At 45.0% G+C, this 26,108-nt stretch overlaps 1 protein-coding gene across 3 annotated transcripts in view; it reads left to right on the forward strand.

Moving 5' to 3' along the window:
- LOC126100698 (putative fatty acyl-CoA reductase CG8306) overlaps positions 1-26,108 on the forward strand; it is a 225,221-nt gene that overhangs the window by 153,058 nt on the left and 46,055 nt on the right. For all 3 annotated transcript variants that reach the window (XM_049911314.1, XM_049911313.1, XM_049911315.1), the window contains exon 6: positions 12,372-12,564. In XM_049911314.1, coding sequence (XP_049767271.1) covers positions 12,372-12,564 — 193 coding nt within the window. The remainder of the gene's footprint in view (positions 1-12,371; positions 12,565-26,108) is intronic.

Consider the following 26,108-nt stretch of genomic DNA (forward strand, 5'->3'; position numbering starts at 1 on the left):
CATCAAGTGTTTGCTGCAATTCAAATTTATACTTTTGTAATACGAAAATATGCAGCGTATATGTTGCTGCACATGAAAGGGCTTTCCAAAACTTCTCTCCTTTTTCTTTATGAAAAGTCTTTCCAAAACTTCTCTCCCCACCCTTTTTTTCCGGGAAGTTCTACGCCAGTGTATAAAACGTTAACCATTCAAAGGATTGATAAGTTTTACAGTTCCAAGGAAAAATCTATGGAAAACCTACTGTCACGTAGTACGGGAAACTTGTATTTTCGCCCGGGATATCCAGGAATAATCCGGGAACTTTTTTTCCTTGTTCGCGTATACACCCTGAATAAGCTCACAGTTGTTTTGTGTAAAATGTAGAAAGGCACCTCTATGGACATTGTGGAGGAAACACAAATTTACAACAGCATGTGCCATAACAATAAAATTCATAAAAATGCTGGATGCCTGAAAAACTGTTTGATGTTTTATGATATGAATTTATGAATTAATTTAGTGCTGGAACATTTTGTTATGTTATTTGATAGGCCAACATTTTGTTTTAAAAAAAGAACCTCTCAGTTTCTCAGGCTGCAAGTCATATAAACATTGTGTTTATATACAAAGATACCATTTGCTGCTCCCACTGGTTTCCCGGAATATATTATTTGTTTGTTTTAAGATCTCTGAGCATCATCTGTTGTCCTTTCTTTTCCAATAATAGTACTTTTTTATGTATGATGCTTATTTATCTACGTCATTCTCTTAAATACCACATCCGTATTTAATTTTCCTTTTAAAGCATCATATCAGTATTCTTCCCACTACTTTCCTCTGTCTACATCCCTCCCCCTTCCCAGAAGACTCGCCACTTTTTGGCGGAGTCATGCTTGGCTACCACAGGGCCCCAGCCTTTGCACCATCTTTGCCTATCCATGCTTCATGTCTGTTCTCTTGCTGTTCTTCTTCCCCTCCCTTAGGGAACATATCTGGGCTGTTTTTGGAAATTTATTCTGCATTTTTGGTAGTCAATATCAGAATACTCTCCACTGTTTTTCGTTCCTTTTTTCTTCGTTCACCTTCTCCTATCCTTGCTCCACTTTGGCGTTCGAGGTCCCTATTTTTCTTCTTCCTGTGCACTCCTGAAGGCCAGCCCATGTGTCTGACATGTAACAGGTGACTGGGTAACTCGTAATTTCCAGCCCCGGGTCAACAAGTAAGGTTCGCATGTACCCCATGGTACAGGCCAGGCCCAGGCAGGGATGAGTGCCTGAGCTGTTACCTTCCCAGATTGCTGATTGGTGCCTTTGTCAGGTGTTTGGGAGGTATGAACAATCACCTAAGGTGGGTGCGCCCCCTTTTGAATGGGGCCCCCAGTTGGAAGAGTGTGGCATCAGGGACACTGGCTATCGGCAATTTTCCCGCAATGAGCCAATCATCTTCAGTCAACGACTACATAACATAAATTGAATGAGGCTAATGATTCAAAAGACTGTCCCAGCTGCACCTCTGTTCCTCGTGGTTTCATGTACTCGCTGCAGCTAGTCTGTTTATCATTCACAAAGGTGTTGATGCAATTGCTCACCATGTGAAATCTTGCTCTCGTTTACTCAATGGAACTTTGATTTTGGAGACTACTTCTGATTCTCAGGCATAACAATTGCTTGAGCTTTGCTCCTCCATGGCTATCCTGTACGTGTCGAGGCCCATTGAACCCTGAATTCTTCCCATGGTGTTTTTTACAGTAGACTGCTGATGGTCTGACCGAGGCAGAAATCCAAACATACCTCTCTGAACAGGGTGTCATTGCAGACACGATCGGGTGATGAAAAAAGTAGATGCCTCCTTAGTGCCCACATGCACTGTCTTTCTCACATTTAGGGTGGTTCTTCCATCAGATCGATGCATGTTGTGAAGTTATCACAGTCATATTATATATTGTAAACCCGATGTTACCAGTGTCATCGTTACAACCACACTTGAGTCCTGTCGATGCCCTGCCTGTGGTAGGGATGCTCATGAGGGTGATTGTTCGCTTCCTTCTCCCCGCCGGATGAACTGCAGTGGCGACCATGCTACCTCCTCCCACGGTAGTCCCCTGTATCTCGATGAGTGAGCTGCCCAGAAGATCTGTGTGAACAAAAAAGTGCTTTACGCAATCATTTGCTAGTTGTTCGCTAGTTGGAAACTCTGTGTTCTACCATCTGGTATCTACAGTACTCTTCTTGCTACATCTTGCTCCTCGGACATGGCCGTGCAGACATGCGACCTCAAATTTGGCACCACAGTAGCAAAATTGCCCAGCATCACAGTAGCATCACCATCTCATCCTACAGCTGTGCTACATGCCAACAAACTTTCGCCTCATGGGGCGAAGTCACCAGCTACACAACCGGCAGGCTGGAAAGGACAGAGGAAATACTCCCATGAAGACTTCGTACATCCCTCCAGCCAACCATCCTCAGTCTTCTTCTGCCAACGGGAAAGGCTCCAAACAGTCAAAGGCAAATGGTCTCCTCCTTTGCCGAGTCATCACGTGATACCCCTGCCTGGCAAACCTCGGTTTCGGTGCGCACCACCAACCATTTTTGCGCCCTGGGCTCTGCAGACTGACAGGAGGAGAATGCCAAAGCTTATGAAGACCTCAGGGAACAGGATCCTCCTGCCTCTGTGCCCTGTAGCACCGAGTCTTCAAAGGCCGGTACTCGGCAGCCGCCGAGGTGACATCCCTTCATTTTTTCCTCATCATGACTCTTCTCCAGCAAAGAGGATTTATGGCTGCTCTTAAAATTGCAGTGTCTACATCTACATCTACATCTACATGGATACTCTGCAAATCATACTTCAGTGCCTGGCAGAGGGTTCGTCGAACCACCTTCACAATTCTCTATAGCGCGCGGAAAGAATGAACGCCTATATCTTTCCGTATGAGCTCTGATTTCCCTTATTTTATCATGGTGATCGTTCCGCCCTATGTAGGTCGGTGTCAACAAAATATTTTAGCATTCGGAGGAGGAAGTTGGTGATTGAAATTTCGTGAGAAGATTCCGTCACAATGAAAAACGCCTTTCTTTTAATGATTTCGAGCCCATATCATGTATCATTTCTATGACACTCTTTCCCGTATTTCGCGATAATACAAAACGTGCTGCCTTTCTTTGAACTTTTTCAGTGTACTCCGTGGTAAGGATCCCATGCTGCGCAGCAGTATTCTAAAAGAGGACGGACAAGTGTAGTGTAGGCAGTCTCCTTAGTGGGTTTGTTACATTTTTTAAGTGTCCTGCCAATAAAACGCAGCCTTTGGTTAACCATCCCCCACAACATTTTCTGTGTGTCCTTTCCAATTTAAGTTGTTCGTAATTGTAATACCTAGGTATTGAGTTGAATTTACAGCTTTTAGATTAGATTGTTTTATCGTGTAACTGAAGTTTAACGAGTTCCTTTTAATACTCGTGTTGATGATCTCACACTTTTTGTTATTTAGGGTCAACTGCCACTTTTCGTACCATTCAGATATTTTTTCTAAATCTTTTTGCAGTTTGTTTTGATCTTCTGATGACTTTATTAGTCGATAAACGACAGCTTCATCTGCAAACAACCGAAGACGGCTGCTTAGATTGTCTTCCAAATTGTTTATATAGATGAGGAACAGCAAAGGGCCCATAACATTACCTTGGGGAATGCCTGAAATCACTTCTGTTTTACTCAATGACTTTCTGTCAATTACTACGAACTGTGACCTCTGTCACGTGTTCCCTGCCTGCAGGAAACAAAATAGCATCCTCATGACTGCTTTGAGCTTTTGCATTTCTTCCCAGTCTGTTTTGATCTCCCCCCCCCTCCCCAGAGGACGCATTCCATCTCATGGGCGAGTCATGCTGCTCACACAGGATGACATTCATATTCCACCCATCTCCCTCACTGCCTGCCATCAAGCTGTTGCAGTTTGCCTTTTCCTTCCTCACTTGACCTTTTCCCTTTCTACTATTTACATCCCTCTGTCATTCGATGTCACCAGGGCAGATTTCCCCCAGGTTATTGTGCAGCTATCTCACCCCTTACTGCTGCTTGGAGACTTGAATGCGCATCATCCCCTTTGGGTTTCTCCCAGAACTTGTCAGAGAGGTTCTCTCTTGGCTGTGACCTCAATCAACTTAACCTCTTCTGCTCAAACGCAGGCATATCCACTTTCCTTTCAGACTCCACGCATACCTGTTCCCATTTGGACCTATCGTTCTGCACTGCCCATCTTACCCATCGTCTTGAGTGGTCAATTCTCACTGACACCTTCTTGAGGGACTATTTCCTGTGTGCTATCCGTCTGCTGACTCCTACCCCATCTACGTGCACACACAAATGGCAGTTACCTGGCCGGCTGGAGGCTTCACTCCTCCCTGGTGACCTTCAATGAACAACATTGCTGCAGTTGTGATGACCAGGTAGAACATCTTACAAACGCTATCCTTACCACTGCAGAATGTTCCATTCCTTGCACTTCCTCTTTACCACTCTGTGTCCTGGTCTCTTGGTGGACTGAGGCATGCTGTGGTGCAATTTGCACGCAGAGACGTGCTCTCCACGTTTTTAACCATCATCCTATGATGGCAAACTGCATTCATTATAAACAGTTGCATACACAGTTCACTAGTTCTTTTAACAATTCCACTTCCACTTTCTTTGTGTTGTCCAGTCTGAGACAGCTCTCTGAGACCAAGATCCTGTCCCCAATTTCCGGCCTGATGTTAGCGGAGGATGCCATCGTGGACCATTTTACTATCTCCAGCACCTTATGCCACCATTTTGTGGAGATTTTAGAGCTCCTCCCACTCTTGCCCTGCCTTCCTCCATCAGAATGAAGCGGAGATGACTTGGGCAGTACCATTCTCTTCTCAGATTCAGGAGTGCTGCAGTGCCGCCTTTACTATAAGTGAGCTAGATCATGCTCTCACATCACCCTGATCCTCCACCCAAGGACCAGACGATGTTCACATTCAGATGTTGCTGCACCTTTCTTGCTCGGGCAAGCACTGTCTGCTTCATATATTCAACTTGTTCAACTGCATCTGGGCAGAGGGCACGTTTCCCAGATACTGGCATGAAGCCACTGTTGTACCCATACCTAAGCCCAGTAAGGACAAACCTTCCTTCTAGCTATTGCCCCATTTCTCTCAGCAGCTGTGTTTGCAAGTTGATGGAACGTATGATTCACGCCCGGCTGGTATGGTGGCTCGAGTCTCTCAATTTACTAACCACTACACAGTGTGGATTTAGAGTGCGCAGTTCTGCAGTTGACCATCTTGTTACTTTGTCCACCCATGTCATGAATGTTTTTCTGCAGAAATTCCAGACTGTGGCCATGTTTTTAGATTTGGACAAGCCTACACCACCTGCTGGAGGACTGGTATCGGTACTCTCTACACTTGGGGCTTCCATGACCACCTGCCCCGTTTTTATTTTTTTCCCCCCAGTAATTTTTAGAAGATTGAGTTTTCAAGGTACATGTGGGTTCTGCCTTGCTGGGCACCTTTATCCAGGAAAATTGTGTGCCTCAGGGTTCCATCCTCAGCATCATCCTCTTTGCTATCACCATTAACCCTATTATGGCCTGTCTTCCACCGAACATCTCCGGTTCCCTTTTCGTTGACAATTTTGCCATCTATTGCAGTTCTCCACAGACCTGTCTCATTGAGTGGCATCTTCAGCAGTGTCTCAATTATCTTTACTCGTGTAGCATCAAATTTGGTTTTTCATTTTTCCAGTGACATAACCATTCATATGAATTTCTGGCAATGCAGTTGGTCTCTTCCACTTTCTTTACATCTTGGGCCTGTTGCTCTTCCATTTGTTGAAACTATGAAGTTCTTGAGTTCATGCTCGATAGGAAACTTTCTGGGTCCTCCCACATATCTTATGTGGCAGCCTGCTGTATGTGGTCCCTCAATGTCCTACGTGTCCTCAGTGGTACATCCTGGGGAATGGATCAAACCACCCTCTGTTTGCACTGGTCTCTTTTCCATTTAAAACTAGACTATGGTTATTTCGTTTGTGCAACTGCATGTCTGTCCCTCTTATGCTGTCTCAGTACTATCCACCATGGTGGCATCCCTTTGGCCAATGGCACTTTTTACGTTAGCGTGGTTGAGAGCCTATGTGCAGAAGTTGCCAAACTACCACTGTGACTTTCTGCCCCACAGATATGCATGCTGTTTGTCTGCCATGCGTGACCACCCATCCTATGCCTCCTTCTTTGAAGACTCCTTTGATTGCCAGTATGGGGCACATCTGCTTCTCTGTCAGCTCGTGGAGTTCGCTTTCGGCTCTTGCTCCAACAGCTTAATTTTGCGTTACTTGCAGCTTTCCTGGTGGGTTTATACCCCTCACCATCTTGGCTTCATGCATTGGCGCACATTCATCTTGGCATTCATTTGCTTCCTACTCCAGTCTCACTCTATCACCTTCAGTTTCACTGTCTTTGCACAGAACTTTGCTGTAGTAGCTTTGTATACACAATGGCTCTCGGACTGACTGTGGTGTCTCGTGTGCCTTTGTCATTGGCAATGACAATTTTCAGTATCAGCTTTCGGAACACTGCTCAGTATTTAAAGCAGAGCTCTTTGCCCTGTATTAGGCCACACAGTATACATCCGGTGACACAGTGCTTTCAATTGCGTCATCTGCACAGACTTTCTCAGTGCCCTTCAAAGCCTCTGTGTGCTGTACAATGTACATCCCTTGCTGCAGTGGGTCCCCGAAATCTGTCACTTGCTCTTTCTTGATGGAGCCACTGTGATGTTTATGTGCATTCTTGGTCATGTCAGTCTGACAGAAAACAAGGCCACTGATGCTGCTGCCAAGGCTGCAGTCCTCATACCTCAGTACGCCATTTCTTACATTCCCTCTGACACTGTGTGTTGCTGTGTGTTTGCAGGTTTTGTCACCTTGGCATCAGCACTGGTCCTCCCTTCATAGGAATAAGCTGTGGGTTATTAAGCCTCTCCCAGTGGCTTGGACAATTTCCTCTCAGCCCTCTAGCCATGAGATCGTTTTAGGTAGGTCGTGTATTGGGTACTGTCTTTTTTAGGTATCGCCATTTGTTCAGTGGTCTCCCACCCCACTGTGTACTCATAGTGCTCAACCTGTGACGGTCTGCCATTTCCTTATAGGATGACCTTTTTTTTTCAACACGTATGTTCTCGTTTGTATTTGCCGTCTGAGTTATCAGCCATTTTAGCGAACAACATGTGGGCTGTTGACTGCGTTTTACTTTATATCTGTCGCAGCAATATGGCAAAGGCCATTTAATTTTTAATTTATGACCTCTGTTTTTCTATGACATATTTTACAGATCTTTTTCAATGTCCCTGTTTTTAGCTGTCTGCTCTTCCGTCAATTGGGATTGACTAGTAGTCGTTTTTAACTCCTCTCTTTGTCTTCGTGTTCTACACTTGTGATGTGGGTGTGAGTGACCCTAGTTCGTGTGTGTGGTGTGTGTGTGTGTGTGTGTGTGTGTGTGTGTGTGTGTGTGTGTGTGTGTGTGTGTGAGAGAGAGAGAGAGAGAGAGAGAGAGAGAGAGAGAGAGAGAGATCAATCCTCCCATCCTCCCTGCTGTCTGCAGGTCGTCTCTCTAACTTGCCCACCGCCTTCTGTGTGTCCATGTGTCATAAAACTTGTTCAGTGTTGTCATGATGGCTGACATGTAAGTTCATGTTACATTCATCAATTTCTTAAATTATAAGAGTTTATTCAATATGTATGTTGTTATACTCTTTTATGATGTTTGTAGATGAGCTGTTTTTCAGTATTATTTAGTTTGTTACATATTTCTACCTTTTAATAGCAGACAAGTTGCACTGTGTTTTTCGGTGCTATGTGGGTACCACTGGATAATGAGCTTGGGGATCAAAACCAGTCGTCTGAATTAAAATTAAAAGAAATGGAACCGGTGTTGAAGAGGTGAAATATTATGACCATAGTCCACTGCCTCCTTGCATTGCTGGCATGTGAGGCTTTAAGGAAAGTGCATAAGAGGTGTGGAAATTAATGGTGAATTAGTCTAGCAATCATACATGAAGCAAATGGGAAAAGCCACTGATGTAAGCGTCTTTAACAAGAGGAGATTGTTGTGGCCCAGCACCTGGGACTGAACACCACAGAAACATTGAAGCTCTGTAGTCACTTGCATGCTATTGCCATGAGTGTCTGAAAAGTGATTGAATAGTGGTGAACCACAAGTAAGCAGCAAAGCATGGGATCTTCGTGCCTCAACACAGAATGTGCTTGTTGGATACTTACCTACTCTGTAGTCTGTTGTGGATCTGAGGACAGAGAGTAATGCTGGCACAATTATTTAGGAACACAGCATTCAGCACATATTGTTAAATGTGGGTTTCCACAGAAGATGCCCCTGTGTGTTTCATCATTTTCCGATCATCATCATCAGTTAAGATTTCAGTGGACACAGGATTGTTGAGAAAGGACTGTGGATCAGAGGAGACAGTGTTGCCTGGTCAGGTGAATCACATGTCAGAGGTCATGGCCGAATACGCTGTCATAAAGGCGAACGGCTGCTCAAAATATGCATTGCACACAGGTCAGTGGGGACAGTATTATGCTAAGGGGGACATACATCTAGACTTCCAGCTCCCCTGTCATGGTAATCTAACAAGGCGCTGTGATGGCTATGGACTATGTAAACATGATTGTGAACCACCTGCATTGCTTCACGCTTAATATTCTCCTAGTCGGCGATGGTATCTTCCAGCAGGATGACTGACTGTCATGAATGCAGAGTCATGCTACGGTAGCTTGGTTTGAAGAGTTTGATCGTGAACTCACATTTATGTCTTGGTCAGCAAATTCACTTTATTTCAACTGGTTGAAACACATATGAGATGCTATCACGTGTCTGCTCTTTACCCTCAAACCACAACCTCATGATTTATGGGAAATGCTCAGCCTGTGCATGGACATGTGGTACCATGAATCTTCGAAAACGAGCCATGCAACTGTTGAACCTATGCCACACAGAACTCCTGCTGTATTGCATTCCCAAGGTAGAGTAACTATTACGAAGGTGAACTTAATGCTTTTCTCTTTCTGTGCCTGCTTTCAGCCGGTTGATGACGTGGTGTCTGACAGAATCGAAGAACACGTCCTGCAGTTTGCCAAACAATTTCACAGATACTATTAGGTAACAAATAAATCATTTTTAGGGTTTCGTATCTCAATTGATAAAAACTGAGCCTTTATAGGATCACTTTCTTGTCTGTCCATCTGTCTGTCTGTTACAAACACTTTTTCTCAGGAGTGGATAGACATATCAAGGTGAAATTTGTCATGTACTAAGGTCTACGGTCCCTTGGCAATGTAATAAACTTTAGCTTCTAAGTCAAAGTAATCAACAGAGATGGCAATTTATGTCGTATATTTTGATAGCTTCAAACTTGCTCTTCAGAACCTGTAGAGTACTTTCCATTGAACTATAATCATGAAATTCGGCAAGAAGCAAGGTATCACACTAAAAATAAAGGAAAAAATCCAAAAATTATCAGTTTGTAATTACATATAGGAAAAAATATTTCTTTTGTCATGTGTAATCCAACATCAAACTTGAAATTAAAACTTTTCAAAAATCTTGGAATCCCTGGGGCCGATATCTTGCCAGTATCAGTGGCGATAATAGCCAAAATGGTAGAGATTCTTGATTGCTACAATGGATGAACTGTCTATACACACAATAAAGTTTGTATGGTACCCACACTGCACGGACCCTACTTGCACCTGGCCAATTTTGTGTTGCTTATAGCTTCGTGTGTCAGCTTCTTCATTTTGTTAATGGTTGTAGTTATTGTGATACTATTTAAGGAAGACACTGTGTGAAGTTCGAAAAAGTTTGCAATGAGAAATAGGGCTCACGACAACTTTGCGTCAGATTCATATTACATTGTATGTTACTGTGTGTGAAATTTAGCTAACGTATTGAATTTTCCTTTAGACTTGGGTAGAGGTCTCTGTCACCAATCTCGAGAAAATTGGTTTTATGTACTGTAGTACACTCATTTGTGATCGTGTGTGCCAGCTGTAAAGCCAGAACGAAATATCCGTGATATACCTTGTAACCCACAAACGGTTTGATGTATCGAAACAAGATTTTAGCAAACAATAACACACAAAGGTAGAGTAGTAGGCATGTAGTTTATATGTGAAACTTAATTATCTACCATGTTATTCCACTAACTATAGATTTTTTGATGAAATAACATAATTTTCAAGGGCCGTCAATAAATGGTGGAAAGAGAATTGCTGTGGGCTGTGGAACAACATAGATGAAGACATTACTAATTTATTTTTGTTCTGATTATGTGCTTTTTCATAAGCAACTGACTTTGCTTGTCCTCAGGTCCCCACTTACGAAACTGAGTAACCACTGTTTCAGGATTCTGTCACAGTTGTGTATGCCCAATGTCTTTTTGAGGAGACGTGTGTAACACTGTTGTGTTATCGCAAAAGAAGCGGATTTTAGTGTGACAACAAGAGAAATGTAGGTTTTACTCAAAATTTGTCACTCTATATGCATGTCTGAAATTGACAAATGGTTAACAGGTCAGGCAAAAATAAATTGCTGTTTTTGTTGTATTTTCAGTGGAATTATTTTTAGATACCAACCAAAGCAGATGTGACAATAGATCTTTTTGGATGTTCACCACTGAAGTGCAGGTGTGGAGGGGTTACTATTATTATTTACAAAAATGTGAATGTAGATTTCAGTTTAGAACGGCACTTCCCTTCAAGTGCTCAGCATTTCCATCACAGTGTGTTGACAGCTTGAACTGCTCTCCCCTGCTTTCTCAGACAACTGCACATCTATTGGCCATGTTATTTTACATATACTCTACTACCAATAGTCACATATTAAGACTGTCATACACTTTTGAACCTAATTGCTTCTTTGGAGAGGAAAGAAGCATAGGTCGGGAAGGCAGGGCATGCGACCCCAGGACGAGAGGGATCCAAATGTTGTAAGAACGAGCAAGTGCAGTCAAATTAAATGCTGAGGGAATTAGATTAGCAAATGATTTACAGAAACTCAGAGTTTTACCTGTTGCACAGCAAAATAAAATACAATGGCAGATGTAAAGAGGATGTAAAATGTAGATTAGGTAATGGCAAGAAAAGCCTCCCTGAAAAAGAGAAATTTGTTAACATCTAATACAGTTGTAAGTAGTAGGAAGTCTTTTGAGTGTAGATTTTATGTGAAAGTCAAATGTGAATAATAAACAGTACAGATGAGGAGATCGTAAAAGCTTTTGAGATGTGGTGTTACAGAAGAATGCTGAACATTTGAAGGGTGTATTGTATAACTAATGAAGATGTATTGATTCTACTGGGATTAGAAATACCTTTATGGCATATCATGCCAAAAAGAGAGGATGGATTGATGGGAACATCCTAAGGCATCAAGGAATAGTTAATTTGGTAATGGAAGGAAAAAAGAGTGAGGAGGGGGAAGGGGCCATAAAAATTATGGAGAAATTGTACAACAAGACTTAGGCATGTGAACTGGCTGCAGGTGGATTGGATGTGGGCTGCAGTGGTTACACAGTGATGATGGGGCTTGCATGGGATAGACTAGAGTGGAGAGCTGCATCGCACCAATCTCCAGATGGGAGGCTGCAATAAAAATAATAAGTAACCATTGTTCTCACACAGTGCCATTATTTTGTAATTAGAATCCTGTATTGCTCTATAAAGCTTCTGAACTTGCAATTTGTAATTCCTGCAAAGAATAAGAGTATTTTTCTATTGAATATTTTTTAAAAATAGAAACACTGTACATGTTCTTTTCAAGGTTGAACCTTCGTTATACCATATAATAGATTTATTATAAGTACCTGCAACTGTATTGCCCCCCCCCCCCCTCCCCACACACACACACACACACACACACACACACACACAGAGGCAGTTCAGGCCGCAGCAACCAGAGACAGCTGTGCAGATTTCTGAAGAAGACCTTTTGGTCAAGAGCTTAAATGATTAGTAGTCTGGCCATTGTGCTCACGTGTGATGAAACACCTCTTCTATGGGGTGCAGCAATCTATCCGTTTCATAATATTTTTGTTATTCCTTCCAGACTTTTCCATTGTTTGACACGTTGCTTAAGATTTCGTAGGTTTATGGTTAAAAACTGGATGTATGAATCATTGATATTAATACTGTAGGATAGTGTTTCCTGCATCAGATCTAAAAGTTAACTTATTGTTTTGCCTTGTCAAACTGTATACTTCATGGAAGAATTGTGTGGCTTTTGTATTTAAGATTTTTCTTAAAATTGTGCTGTGGTTCTATAAGAAATTAGTGTCTCAGAGTGTTGTAATATTTAATTTCAGTCACTGCTGCATGGAAAGAGCCAGTACCTGGGTGGACAATATCCAAGAATGGACCAACCGGTTTCATGATGGGAGCTGCGAAAGGTGTGGTTAGGAGACTGCCTATGAAGACAGATTTAGTCTGTGATTACATACCAGTTGACTGTGTGGTGAATGAGCTAATTGCAGCGAGTTGGGAGGCAGCTACGACGAGGTGGGTTACATATAGCTTATGTCTCTTTTTGATAACTGTTCCCCATTTTACCAGAAGTTTTGTGTGTAGAATCTCATACTTTCCATTTCCATTAATTTTGCCTCATAATCTAATAATCACACCCTATAGTGTGGTTTACTGCGCTCTTTGAGTAGCTGTGTACTGTTGAAGTGGAAAGGTTTCAATGTCCTCATTTATAGATAAATTTTAATTTCTAGTGACGTTGGAGAGTGTAGTGTACTAGCTATTACCCAAGGCCGCACACTCATATAATTAATTTTGTAATGATGAGTCGGTAAGTTATTGTACATGCAATAACATCAGCTGCCCTCGCATATCTGCTTGGTCAGGTAAGCATTGCTCCTGATGGATGCCCCCCGCCTGTCCCCTTCCAACAGCCCCAGTACACGACGTGCTGGGATGTGCAGTCACATTGTGCTATTGAAGTAGCTATACACTGAGGTGACATCATACCATGATGAATATACACAGATGTCGGTAGTATCGGATACAAAAGATATAAAAGGACAATGCATTGGAGGAGCTGTCGTTCGTACTCAGGTGAGTCAAGTCAGAAGGTTTCCAATGTGATTATGGCAGCATTATGGGAATTAGTAGACTTTCAAGATGGAGTGGTAGTTTTACCTAGATGCAGAAGACATTCCATTTTGGAAATGATTAGAGAATATGATATTCTAAGATCCACAGTGTCAAGAATGTACTGAGAATACAAAATACAAAATTTCAGGAATTACCTCCCACTGCGAACAATGCGTTGGCCGACGGCTGTAACTTAACAACTAAGAGCTGTGGTGCTCGCGTCAATTTGTCAGTGCTAACAGACAAGCAACACTGCATGAAATAACAGCAGAAATCAGTATGGAACGTATGACAAACATATCCATTATGACAGTGCGTCAAAATTTGGCGTTAATGGGCTGTGACAGCAGACAGACGAGAGTACATTTGATAACAGTATGACACTGCATACAATGCCTCTCCTTGGGTCGTGACAGTATGGGCTGGACCATAGACTGGAAAACTGTAGTCTGGTCAGATGAGTCCAGATTTCATTTGCTAAGAACTGATGGTAGGGTTTGAGTGTGGTGCGTACCCCAGTTGTCAGCAAGGCATTGTGCAAGCTGGTGGTGCTTCCATAATGGTATGGGCTGTGTTTACATGGAATGGACAGGATCCTCTAGTCCAACTGAACTGACCATTTACTGGAAATGGTTATGTGCGGATACTTGGAGATCATTTGCAGCCATTCATTGACTTCATGTTCCCTGAAAATTGGGATTTTCATGGATGACAATGCACCATACCATTGGGGGTCAATCTTTTGTGATTGGTTTGAAGAACATTCTGGGCAGTTTGAGTGAATGATGTGGCCCCACAGATTGCCCGGCATGAATCCCATCGGACATTTATGGGACGTAATCGAGAGATCAGTTCGTGCACAAAACCCTAAACTAGCAACATTTTGTAATTATGGATGACCATGGAGGCAGCATGGCTTAATATTTATGAGGGGACTTCCAACAACTTGTTGAGTCCATGCCACATCACATTGCTGCACTGCATCCGGCAGGAGAAGGTCTGACACGATATTAGGAAGTATCCCATGACTTTTGTCACCTTAGTGTACATTATGCAACAAATGTGGTGATTTTTCAACATGGTTTATGTTCACCGATGTAAAAAAGAAGTCATTCCCTAAATCATAGTCTTTGGGATTGATTTTTTAAAAAGTAGCATATGACCTTTGTCAGGTTTCAAGCTATTTCTACACCAAATTTCAGGGAAATCAGTTCTGTGGTTTAGTTGTGAAAACAGAAGAAACATAGTTACTTTTGCATTTATAATACTGGTATGGAAACAGTATGGATGTTGCATTTAGGCAGCTTGAGATACCACCACAGTACAGAAGCTAGTACCTTTGAGGCTTTAGTTTCAAACACAAAGTACGAATAAAAGTGGTGTCTGAAGACATAAATCTTAAATAGTTTCCTCTATTCTGCCAGTGTCCTTATTGAAGTAGGTGAAGGAGTTTCACTTTGGGGTAACTGCTAAAGTCACTTATAGTGTGTAGAAGGCAGTGGAAGCGACTGCAACACACACACACACACACACACACACACACACACACACACACACACACACACATTTTTCGCAGGCCAAGAAGTCTCTTTAAAATATTGTTTTCCTGACAACCTCCACCATAAAAAAGTTTTGGAGGCAATTTAGTATGCCATTTGCATCTCCAGGTGGGGGTCTGTTGAAAAAGATGTTATAAACCCTTGATTTTTCTAGGACACCACCCACACATGTGGATAGGCACTTGTATCTGTTACATCCTCCATGGAAATTTGGAAATTTGTGGTAATGTGTTGTGGGACCAAACTGCTGAGGTCATCAGTCTCTAAACTTATGCACTACTTAGTCTAACACCCACACACCCGTGCAGAGGGAGGACTCGAACCTCCGACGGAGGGAGCCGCGTGGACCGTGACGAGACACCTCGGACACCGCGTGGCTACCCCGCGCGGCTGTCCTGCCTGTAAAAAAAATTCAGAATTCAGTCACAGGTTCAGACAGCAGGGACAATTAAAAGCCTAATGACAAAAATTGTGGGTTGATTGCATGATTATTACTTGAGTTAGAGAAGTTTAATATGCAAATTTTCCCTGTTAAATCAATTTTACATGAGATTCTAGAATCACCAATGTAATCCAAAAGCGTATGACTGCTGTGTGATAAGGTCAGAATAAATCTGTTATACCCCAAAAGCGTGTTATTAAAAAAGTCCCAAGATGACATTATTTTTTAAGTGAAAGGCAAAGCAGTTTCATTAAAATTTGCTTAGTGACTGTGCTGTTATGGAAGAACATATTTCTTGGTACCTTGGAAGACACCATTGCCGTCACCACAATAGATGAGAAAGATCAGGACAGCCTCCCATGAAATTTAGGTGGCACAGACTATGTTTTAACAGGAGGCACTCCATCTAGAAGAGCACGAAAAGTTTCAAAGAATACACTTGTCTACAGAATACAAAGACCTCATATGGAGAACATCTAAGTGTTTACACACAGCACCTAAGGGATATTTTTTGAACATTTTGGAAATGTGTGGACATCATCTGAAAACACCAGTTAAAATACTCAATTTTCAGTGTGACTTCAAAAATTCAGTGTAGTTCCAGAATTTTGATAACATACTCTGGTAGTACAGTCAGGAGAAACCCCCCAGCTGTGCTACAGCCTCACTCAGCAGAAGATCACTGCAACAGCGCACACTTGATGATGGCAGACTCACTCAGTGGCAATGTGGCCTCAGGCTAAGCTCAGTGCACACAAGCAGGAAACATACCGCACATGCCCTCTGGTGAAAACTGTGTGCACTCAATATTTTAGTCAGTGTTGTAATTTAATGAGAGTTTGAATTTTAATGAAATGCTTCATGTATCATTGTTTGGTGCATTATCTAAATTGATTTTTAGTTTTAAGTTACTTTTATTAAATTTTAATACCACACAGTGTAATTGCTTTCCCTCTCTGTCTCCCCCATTTCTCCTCCACTACCCACCAACCATGATACATGGCTCTGTATGATGCATAGTGGGTTTAGTAAAATGATGCCATGGAATATTGCCAGAAGTGTGCTCTACTGCTGTTGCTTTCCTGTTGAAACATGTGATTAATAAGGTACAGCTTAACTATTTTAAATATTTTAAATCTATGTTATCTATAGAAATGGTTATTTGGTGTTTATTCTGTTTCATTTGTATATCTAAAGATCATCATTAAATGTGAACGAAACTAGTTACGAAGTGAGACTATTTACAAATGAGACTTTTAGAATAATTATTTAAAAAAGTTCATACAGTTGCAGTGTCTCTCATGACAATATGTCATCCATTATAAAAGGCCATATTTTAGTTAATCGCACATTGATGGCTCAGTGGTAAAGTGCCAGACTATGTATCCAAAGGTACCACATCCAGTCTCCAGTCAGTCGTAAGATTTTTATATGTCACTTATTACTGCTTTCGCCTCGGCAATGCTTATTAATGTGAAAAAAAACTGAGTTGCACCTCAGCTCGTAGTTAGTGTAGGTCCCACTATAACTGGCAAAGGAAGTCATTTCAAAGGTCAGAGGAAGGCAGTGGCATACCACCCCCAGTTAGATGACGCCTAGCAAAGCGTGGTGGTCCCCCCAGGGGGCTCGCCGCTCTTTGGCAGGTTTGTGCTTGGCTACCATTCGGCCCCAACATTTGTAGCATCTTTTGCCTTCCATGCTGCATGTCTGTCCTCTTGCGGTTTTTTCCCTCTCCCTTGGGGAAACATGTCTGGGCTGTTTGTGGAAATGTATTCTGCGTTTTTGGTTGTCAATATCAGAATACTCTCCATTGTTTTTCATTCCTTTTTTCTTTCTTCGTTCACCTCTTCCTATCTTTCGTCCGCTTCGGCATTTGAGGTTCTTCTTTCTCTTTTTCCTCCCTGTGCGCTCCTGAAGGCCAGCCCACGCATCTGATGCATAATAAGTGACTGGGTTATGCGTAATTCCCAGCCCTGGGTCAACAGATAGGGTTCGCACATACGCCCTGGTACAGGCCGGGCCCAGGGAGGGGTGATTTCCTGAGCTGCTACCTTCCCAGATTGCCAATTGGTCCCTCTGTTAGGTGTTTGGGAGGTGTGATCTTAGGTACGAACAATCACCCAAGGTGGGTGTGCCCCCTTCTGGAGGGGATCCCCAGTGGGAAGGAGTGCACCATTAGAGTCGTTGGCAATCGTGGGTGATTTTCTCGCAATGACCACTCATCTTCACAATCGACGGCTGTAAAACGCGCATGGAATGAGGCCAATGATCAATTGCTGGCCCTGAAAAATACTGCTCTGATTTACGCAATGACACTTTGCTTCTGGAGACTACGTCCTGCCTCCTTCTCCCCGCTGGATCAAATGCAGTGGCGACCGAGCCACCTGCTCCTGCAGTTGTCCCACATATCTCAATAAGTGGGCAGTCCAGGAGATCCAGGTGAAGGAAAAAGTGCTTTACCCAGTTGCTTACAAGTCGGCTAGTCAGATACCTCGTGTTCTACAATTTGGCACCTGCAGTACTGTTATTGCTACGTCTCGCTCCACGAAGGACGTGGCCATGCAAACAATCGACCTCAAATTTAGCACTGCGGTGGTGAAATCGCCTAGCGTCACGGTACCGTCCCCATCTCATCCTCCCGCTGTGCAACACGCCACCAAACTTTCGCCTCAAGGGGTGAACTCACCAGCTACACAACTGGCAGGCCGGAAAGGACAGAAGGGATACTCTCGTGAAGACTTCCTAAGTCCATCCATCCACCCAGCATCTGAGTCTTCCTCTGCCATCTGGAAAGACTCCAAGAAGTCAAACAAAGGCAAATGGTCTACTGCTTCACTGATTTGAAGATCCTCTTTGATGGTGTCAGCCATGTGATCCCCCCTGCGGGTCCGGGGATTAGAATAGGCCCGAGGTATTCCTGCCTGTCGTAAGAGGCGACTAAAAGGAGTCCATCCCCCTCACGGGGGTAGTTAGCGCCTGCGTCCGGAGACGGACGGTTCCACGACCTATAATTGTGGTCTTTTTGGTTTTTCACTTCTCGTTTCTTCCTTCCTTTGGTTGGTTCCTTTCTTTGCTCTTCTCCACCTCACTGTCTTCCTTACTCTTTCCCTTGACTTCTCCTTGCCTCCTCATTGCCTTCTTCTCCTTGCCTTCTCTGGTCTCCGCCTCGGCGTTTGAGACAGTCTGTCCTCTTCCTCCCTCTCTCTCTTCTTTTTCCTCTTCTTCGTTCCTTCCTCCCTGTGCGTGCCTGAAGGCCGACCCACGCGTTCGCACGCGTAGCCGGTGACGGGGTAACGCGTAATTCCCCGCCCTGGGTAGACATGTAAGGCACGCGCGTACCCCATGGTAAAGGCCAGGCCCGGGGAGGGGTGATTGCCTGAGCTGATACCTTCTGACCATGCCGATTGGTCCCTCCGTCTGTTTCTCGGGAGGTGTGACCTGAGGTGTAAACATTCACCTAAGGCGGGAGTGCCCTCTGAGAGGGTCCCCACAAGGAAGGAGCGCGCCATCGGAGACGCTGGCAATCATGGGGGATTCCTCCGCAATGGATTTCACTCCATCTCTCTCGACTTCTGCCCAAAAACGGAAATGTGACCAGCCACCAGTGACAAAAGTACTACCGCCTGCCCCACAGTTCCTCGTCGTTTCTCGATCTGAGGACGGAAAGGATTTTTCCTCTGTCAACCCTTTCGTTATCCAGAAGGGCGTAGATGCCATAGCCGGATCTGTCAAATCTTGTACCAGGTTGCGTAACGGTACCTTATTACTAGAAACTGAGAGCGCCTTTCAGGCACAAAAACTGCTTCGGGCCACACTCCTGTACACGTTCCCTGTCTGGGTGGAGGCCAACCGAACTTTGAATTCGTCTCGTGGTGTAGTCTATACTAGCTCCCTCGACGGATTGACTGACGAGGAGATTCAATCTTTCCTCGCTGAGCAGGGCGTGACGGCTGTCCATAGGGTCATGAAAAAGGTCAACAATGACCTTGTACCGACCCGGACACTTTTCTTGACCTTCGATAGTGTTAAGCTGCCATCGCGCATCAAGGCGGGCTACGAGGTTATTTCTGTTCGCCCCTATGTCCCGACACCTACGCGCTGCTACCAGTGTCAGCGTTTCAATCACACTCGACAGTCTTGTTCCAATGCGGCTAAATGTGTCACTTGTGGCAGGGATGCCCATGAGGGTGACTGTCCACCTCTGTCTCCTCGTTGTGTGAACTGTCAGGGTGACCATGCCGCATCCTCCCGCGACTGTCCTGTCTATAAGGAAGAACGCTGTATCCAAGAAATTCGGGTCAAAGAGAAAGTGTCCACCTCGGCTGCTCGCAAGCTATTGGCTAGTAGGAAGCCCACGCTGCTCCCAGCGGGGAAATACAGTACTGTCCTCGCCTCTCCTCGGACTACCGGGAGGTGGCAACCCAGACATGCGATCTGACCTTCAGCACCACGGTCGTCCGTTCGGCCAGTGCTAAGATCGCGCGGTCGACGTCTCCTCTTCCTCCCATCACCCCACAGACACCAGCCCCTTCATCAGCTTCTGCTAAGGCGAAGACCCAGAAGTCTGATGCACGGGCCTTCAAGAAGGAACCATCCCGTGCAGACTTCCTATGTACCTCGACCTTCCAGCCTTCGACCGGTACCGGTACTTCCACCAAACGTCCTTCCAAGAAGGCTCATAGGAAGCACAGTTCTCCTTCTCTGCCACGGCGCATTTCTTCTCCTGCACCACCCAGCCCCAGGCCGTCATCCGTTTCGCCTGGCCGCACCGCTGGTAGCCGAACATTTAGGAACATCTGGCCGTTCACCGGCGGAGGAAGCTCCCCCTCCCGGCCATCCTCCCAAGATGGCCGATGAACCTATAGACCCAATGGACGATGACTGTCCGCCTACTGATAGCGGCGGCAGTGCTCGCTCGAAGCCAGGCCCTCAGCAGCCTTCGAGGTGACCCCTTCTTTCTTACGATGGCGCTTATTCACTGGAATATTCGCAGCATTCGCTCCAACCGAGAGGACTTGAAGTTGCTGCTCCGCTTGCACCGTCCGCTCGTCGTAGCCCTCCAGGAAACGAAGCTACGCCCATGCGATCAAATTGCCTTGGCACACTACACCTCTGTGCGTTTTGACCTACCCCCTGTGGTAGGTATCCCAGCTCATGGAGGGGTTATGTTGCTGGTCCGGGATGATATTTACTATGATCCCATCACGTTGCACACCGGCCTGCAGGCAGTTGCCATCCGCATTACTCTCCCCACTTTTACATTTTCCATTTGTACCGTTTACACTCCATCGTCATCTGCCGTTACCAGGGCAGACATGATGCAACTTATTGCTCAGCTACCTGCACCATTTTTGTTAACTGGAGACTTCAATGCCCACCATCCCCTTTGGGGCTCTCCAGCATCCTGCCCGAGGGGCTCCCTGTTAGCAGACCTTTTCAACCAGCTCAATCTTGTCTGCCTCAATACTGGCGCCCCTACTTTTCTTTCGGACACATCTCACACCTATTCCCATTTAGACCTCTCTATATGTACTCACCAACTTGCACGCCGGTTTGAGTGGTATGCCCTTTCTGATACATATTCGAGCGACCACTTCCCATGTGTTATCCATCTCCTGCAGCATACCCGCTCTCCGTGTTCCTCTAGTTGGACCATCTCCAAGGCAGACTGGGGGCTCTTCTCTTCCAGGGAGACCTTTCAGGATCAAACCTTCACAAGCTGCGATCGTCAGGTCGCACACCTCACGGAAGTCATTCTCGCTGCTGCTGAATATTCCATCCCTCACCCTACTTCTTCTCCACGTCGCGTACCGGTCCCCTGGTGGACCGCAGCATGTACAGACGCTTTACGTGCTCGTCGACGTGCTTTACGCACCTTTAAACGCTACCCTACAGTGGCGAATTGTATCAATTATAAACGATTACATGCTCAGTGTCGTCGTATTATTAAAGAAAGCAAGAAATCCAGCTGGGCTGCTTTCACAAGCACCTTCAACAGTTTTACTCCTTCTTCTGTTGTCTGGGGTAGCGTGCGCCGGCTATCTGGCACTAAGGTCCGCTCACCAGTTTCTGGCTTGACGGTCGCGAATGACGTCCTTGTGGCCCCTGAGGATGTCTCCAATGCCTTCGGCCGCTTTTTCGCAGAGGTTTCGAGCTCCGCTCATTACCACCCTGCCTTCCTCCCCCGCAAACAGGCAGAGGAGGCTAGGCCACCTAACTTCCGCTCCTCGAATCGTGAAAGTTATAATGCCCCATTCACCATGCGGGAACTCGAAAACGCACTTGGCCGATCACGGTCCTCCGCTCCAGGGCCTGATTCTATTCATATTCAGATGCTGAAGAACCTTTCTCCTGCAGGTAAAGGTTTTCTTCTTCGTACATACAATCGCATCTGGATTGAGGGACTTGTTCCCGCATGCTGGCGCGAGTCTATTGTTGTCCCGATTCCTAAGCCGGGGAAGGACAAGCACTTGCCTTCCAGTTATCGACCTATCTCGCTTACCAGCTGTGTCTGTAAAGTGATGGAGCGAATGGTTAACTCTCGATTGGTTTGGCTGCTAGAGTCTCGACGCCTACTTACCAATGTACAATGTGGATTTCGTAGGCGCCGCTCTGCTGTTGACCATCTGGTTACCTTGTCGACCTTCATTATGAATAACTTCTTGCGGAAGCGCCCGACCGCGGCTGTGTTCTTTGATTTGGAAAAGGCTTACGACACCTGTTGGAGGGCGGGCATTCTCCACACCATGTATACATGGGGCCTTCGCGGTCGCCTCCCACTTTTTATTCGTTCCTTTTTAATGGATCGACAGTTCAGGGTACGTGTGGGTTCTGTCCTGTCAGACACCTTTTGCCAGGAGAATGGGGTGCCACAGGGCTCAGTTTTGAGCGTCGCTCTCTTCGCCATCGCGATCAATCCAATAATGGATTGCCTCCCAGCTGATGTATAAGGCTCCCTTTTCGTGGACGATTTTACCATCTATTGCAGCGCGCAGTGTACACGTGTCCTGGAGCGCTGTCTTCAGCGTTCTCTTGACCGTCTTTACTCCTGGAGTGTCGCCAGTGGCTTCCGTTTTTCTGCTGAGAAGACGGTCTGTATAAACTTCTGGCGCTACAAAGAGTTTCTCCCACCGTCCTTACGACTCGGTCCCGTTGCTCTCCCAATCGTGGAGACAACCAAATTTTTAGGCCTTACATTTGACAGGAAACTTAGCTGGTCTCCACATGTGTCATATTTGGCCGCCCGTTGTACTCGTTCTTTAAATGTCCTCCATGTTCTCAGTGGTATGTTGTGGGGAGCGGATCGAACCGTCCTACTTCGTCTATATCGGTCGATCGTCCGCTCCAAGCTGGATTATGGGAGCTTCGTATACTCCTCTGCACGGCCATCCATCTTACGCCGCCTCAACTCCATACAACATCGGGGTTTACGACTTGCGATCGGAGCATTTTATACTAGTCCTATAGAGAGTCTTCATGCTGACGCTGGCGAATTGCCACTCACCTACTGGCGCGATATACTGCTTTGTCGGTATGCCTGTCGGCTACTGTCAATGCCCGACCATCCGTCTTATCTTTCCTTTTTTGACGACTCTCTCGACCGTCAATACGGGTTGTATGTCTCTGCCCTGCTACCCCCTGGAGTTCGCTTTCGTCGCCTCCTTCAACACCTTAATTTTTCACTCCCTGCAACCTTTCGAGTGGGCGAGAGCCACACGCCACCTTGGCTCCAGGCTCAGGTCCGCGTTCACCTTGACCTCGGCTCGCTCCCAAAAGAGGTTACCCCCGGTTCGGTCTACCACTCCCGTTTTGTGGAACTTCGTTCGAAGTTCATCAATATGACTTTCATTTATACAGATGGCTCTAAGACCAATGAAGGGGTCGGGTGTTCTTTTATTGTCGGGGCACAAAGTTTCAAATACCGGCTCCATGGCCATTGTTCGGTCTTCAGAGCTGAGCTCTTTGCCCTCTACCAGGCTGTTCTTTACATCTGCCGCCACCGACATTCTGCTTATGTCATCTGCTCCGATTCCCTGAGCGCCCTCCAGAGCCTCAGTGATCCGAATCCGGTTCACGCTTTCGTGCACCGGATCCAACGCTCTCTTCGGCAGCTGGTGGACGTCGGTTCTCCGGTTAGCTTTATGTGGGTCCCTGGCCATGTCGGTATCCCTGGGAACGAAGTTGCAGGTGCTGCGGCCAAGGCTGCGGTCCTCCAGCCTCGGACAGCTTCTTGTTGTGTCCCTTTGTCAGATTTTAGCAGGGTTATTTGTTGGCGCATTTTATCGCTGTGGCATGCCGATTGGGCTGCCCTTACAGCCAACAAGCTTCGGGCCTTGAAACCTCTTCCCGTGGCTTGGACATCCTCCTCACACCCTTCTCGGCGGGAGGAGGTAGTTTTGGCCCGGCTAAGAATTGGACACTGCCGGTTCAGCCATCGCCATCTGCTGACGGCTGCGCCAGCGCCGTTCTGCCCATGTGGGCAATTGCTGACGGTCCGCCACATTTTAATGTCCTGTCCGGATTTTAACGCACTGCGTCTCGATCTTAACCTGCCATGTACTTTAGATGCCGTTTTAGCGGATGACCCACGAGCAGCTGCTCGTGTTCTTCGTTTTATCAATTTGACAAACCTCACTAAGGACATTTGATGATGCTGTTTTTTAATCCTATGCCTGTCAGTCTGTCTTTTATCGTGTTTTCCCTTTTAGTTGTTGTTTTAAACTTGTGCCACGCGGTGCATTCTTAACGTCGTCAGGGCGCTAATGACCATTGAAGTTGTGCGCCCTAAAACAAAAAACAAAAAACAAAAAAAAAAAAAAAAACCATGTGATACCCTCGCCCGGCCGACCTCTGTATCTCCTCTGCACACCACCATCTGTTTTACTGCCCTGAACACTTAAGGCCAACAGAGTAATGCAGACACTTATGTGGACCTCGTAGATCGGGATCCTCCTGCCTCTGGCCCTGTAGCAGCGAGGCTTTGCAGGTGGGCACTCGTCAGCCGCCGAGGTCACATCCCTTCATTTTTTCCTCATCACGATTCTCCTCCAATGTAAAGTTCACAGTCTTCGCTCCAACAAAGAGGATTTACAGCTGCTCTTAGAATTACAGTGCCCACTTGCTCTATGCCTTCGGGAAACAAAATTGCATCCTCATGCCCGCTTAGAGCTCTCGTATTTCTTCCCGGTCCGTTGTTCTGTCTGCAAGAAAGTCTTGAATCCAATTTTCTGCTTAATACATCCAACAGCATCTAGGCAGGGGGCATGTGTGCCAGACACTGATGTGAAGCCAGTGTCATACCCATACCTACTGTATTTACTCGAATTTAAGCCGCACCTGAAAAATGACTCGAAATCGAGGGGGGGAAAAAAAATTCACGAATCTAAGCCGCACCTGAAATCTGAGACTCGAAATTCGAGGTGAGAGAAAAGTTTTAGGCCACACCTCCAAATCGAAACAAAGTTGGTCCATTGTAATATGAGACACAATTTAGGTCGAATGAATGACGATACAGTTTGGTTCGAGTCGTAAGCTTAGCAGTTAAGCTTTATCAGGTAGCCATTGCTATGAGTCAGGCGCTCTGTCCGTATTTATATGAGTACCCTTACTTTTTCACGTGCTTCGTCTGGTTTGAATTGATTGCTTTTTTTTCTTTGATCTGATAAGTGCTGTTCTCTTTGTTATACGTGTTTATGTCCCTCATAGCTGAAAATGCATTACTATACTGAGTCATGCATTGTTTGTCGCATTTTGATAATGAGTGTTTATGACCTGTCGCCGCTCGCAGCATAGCTTGCTTTTGTGCGCGCTAACGCCACTTAAAATTTAAAAAAGAGAGAGAGAGAGAGAGAGAGGAATCATCTCATTAGCGAAACAATGGCAAAAGACTGCTATTTGTTGTTACTTACACTGCTGCTTTCTTTGATAATGATCAACAAGAACCAAATAATAGACTGCGTATGATAGATGATGTTCTGAACGAGAGTTTAGCAAAAAATTTTCTCCATTTGACAATCTTTGCAGACACCTCTTTAGTACATTACATTCTGCACAGAAATTAGTCATCTTAGATTTAAAAATCTAATCAGTTGCCTTGCTTCATTTCTGACTGTATCACTATTCGGCATAAGAATAATACGAATATAAACAGGACATGATATGTATATTCTTCCACGTTTGTTGTTGTCTCACTCTGGTTTCGTAGTTTATTAGACAGACAGGATTTAAATGAGATAGCAGCAAACATGAAAGAATACATGGCAAAATGTTTATATTATTATTATTATTATTATTATGGTGAAGAGGATACTGCATGTGATTCACAATTCATAAAAGTTCCTATTAGCAACCACCTCTTCTCACAGGTAGGAAAAAATTCAGAACGCAGAGTTGGCCATATTGACAAACATCCCAAACAGTCTTGCCAGTTGGATTTTTGTAGTACATTGAAATGCTGCTACATTCGAAGATAACAATGTGGAATTTGTATTTACTTCATTGGATAATGTATGAAAATGCAGTGGTCGAAACTCAGGGCGGAGAAAAAAAGCTCGTCTTCCACCCTTCTTTCTTAAATTTATTTACTGACACAGAGGGTTTGGTGCTAGTATTTATCTTTGTGCCTGAGAAGCTCTACATATATTCGATGACAGAAGTTAGTTGTGGCGGCACCTACCAACATTTTTCAGTACTTCCGCTTTGCACTCGATTCTAAGCCGCAGGCGGTTTTTGGATTACAAAAACCGGAAAAAAAGTGCAGCTTAGATTCGAGTAAATACGTTAAGCCCAGTAAGGATAAACACCTTCCTTCTAGCTATCGCCCCATTTCTCTTAGCAGCTGTGTTTGCAAATTGATGGAACTTATGATTCATGCCCGACTGTTCTGGTGGCTGTAGTCTCCCAATTTACTAACAACTGCACAGTGTGGATTTCGAGTGCACCAT

Source organism: Schistocerca cancellata, chromosome 9, assembly GCF_023864275.1.
Source record: "Schistocerca cancellata isolate TAMUIC-IGC-003103 chromosome 9, iqSchCanc2.1, whole genome shotgun sequence".
In the NCBI taxonomy this organism is placed as follows: domain Eukaryota; kingdom Metazoa; phylum Arthropoda; class Insecta; order Orthoptera; family Acrididae; genus Schistocerca; species Schistocerca cancellata.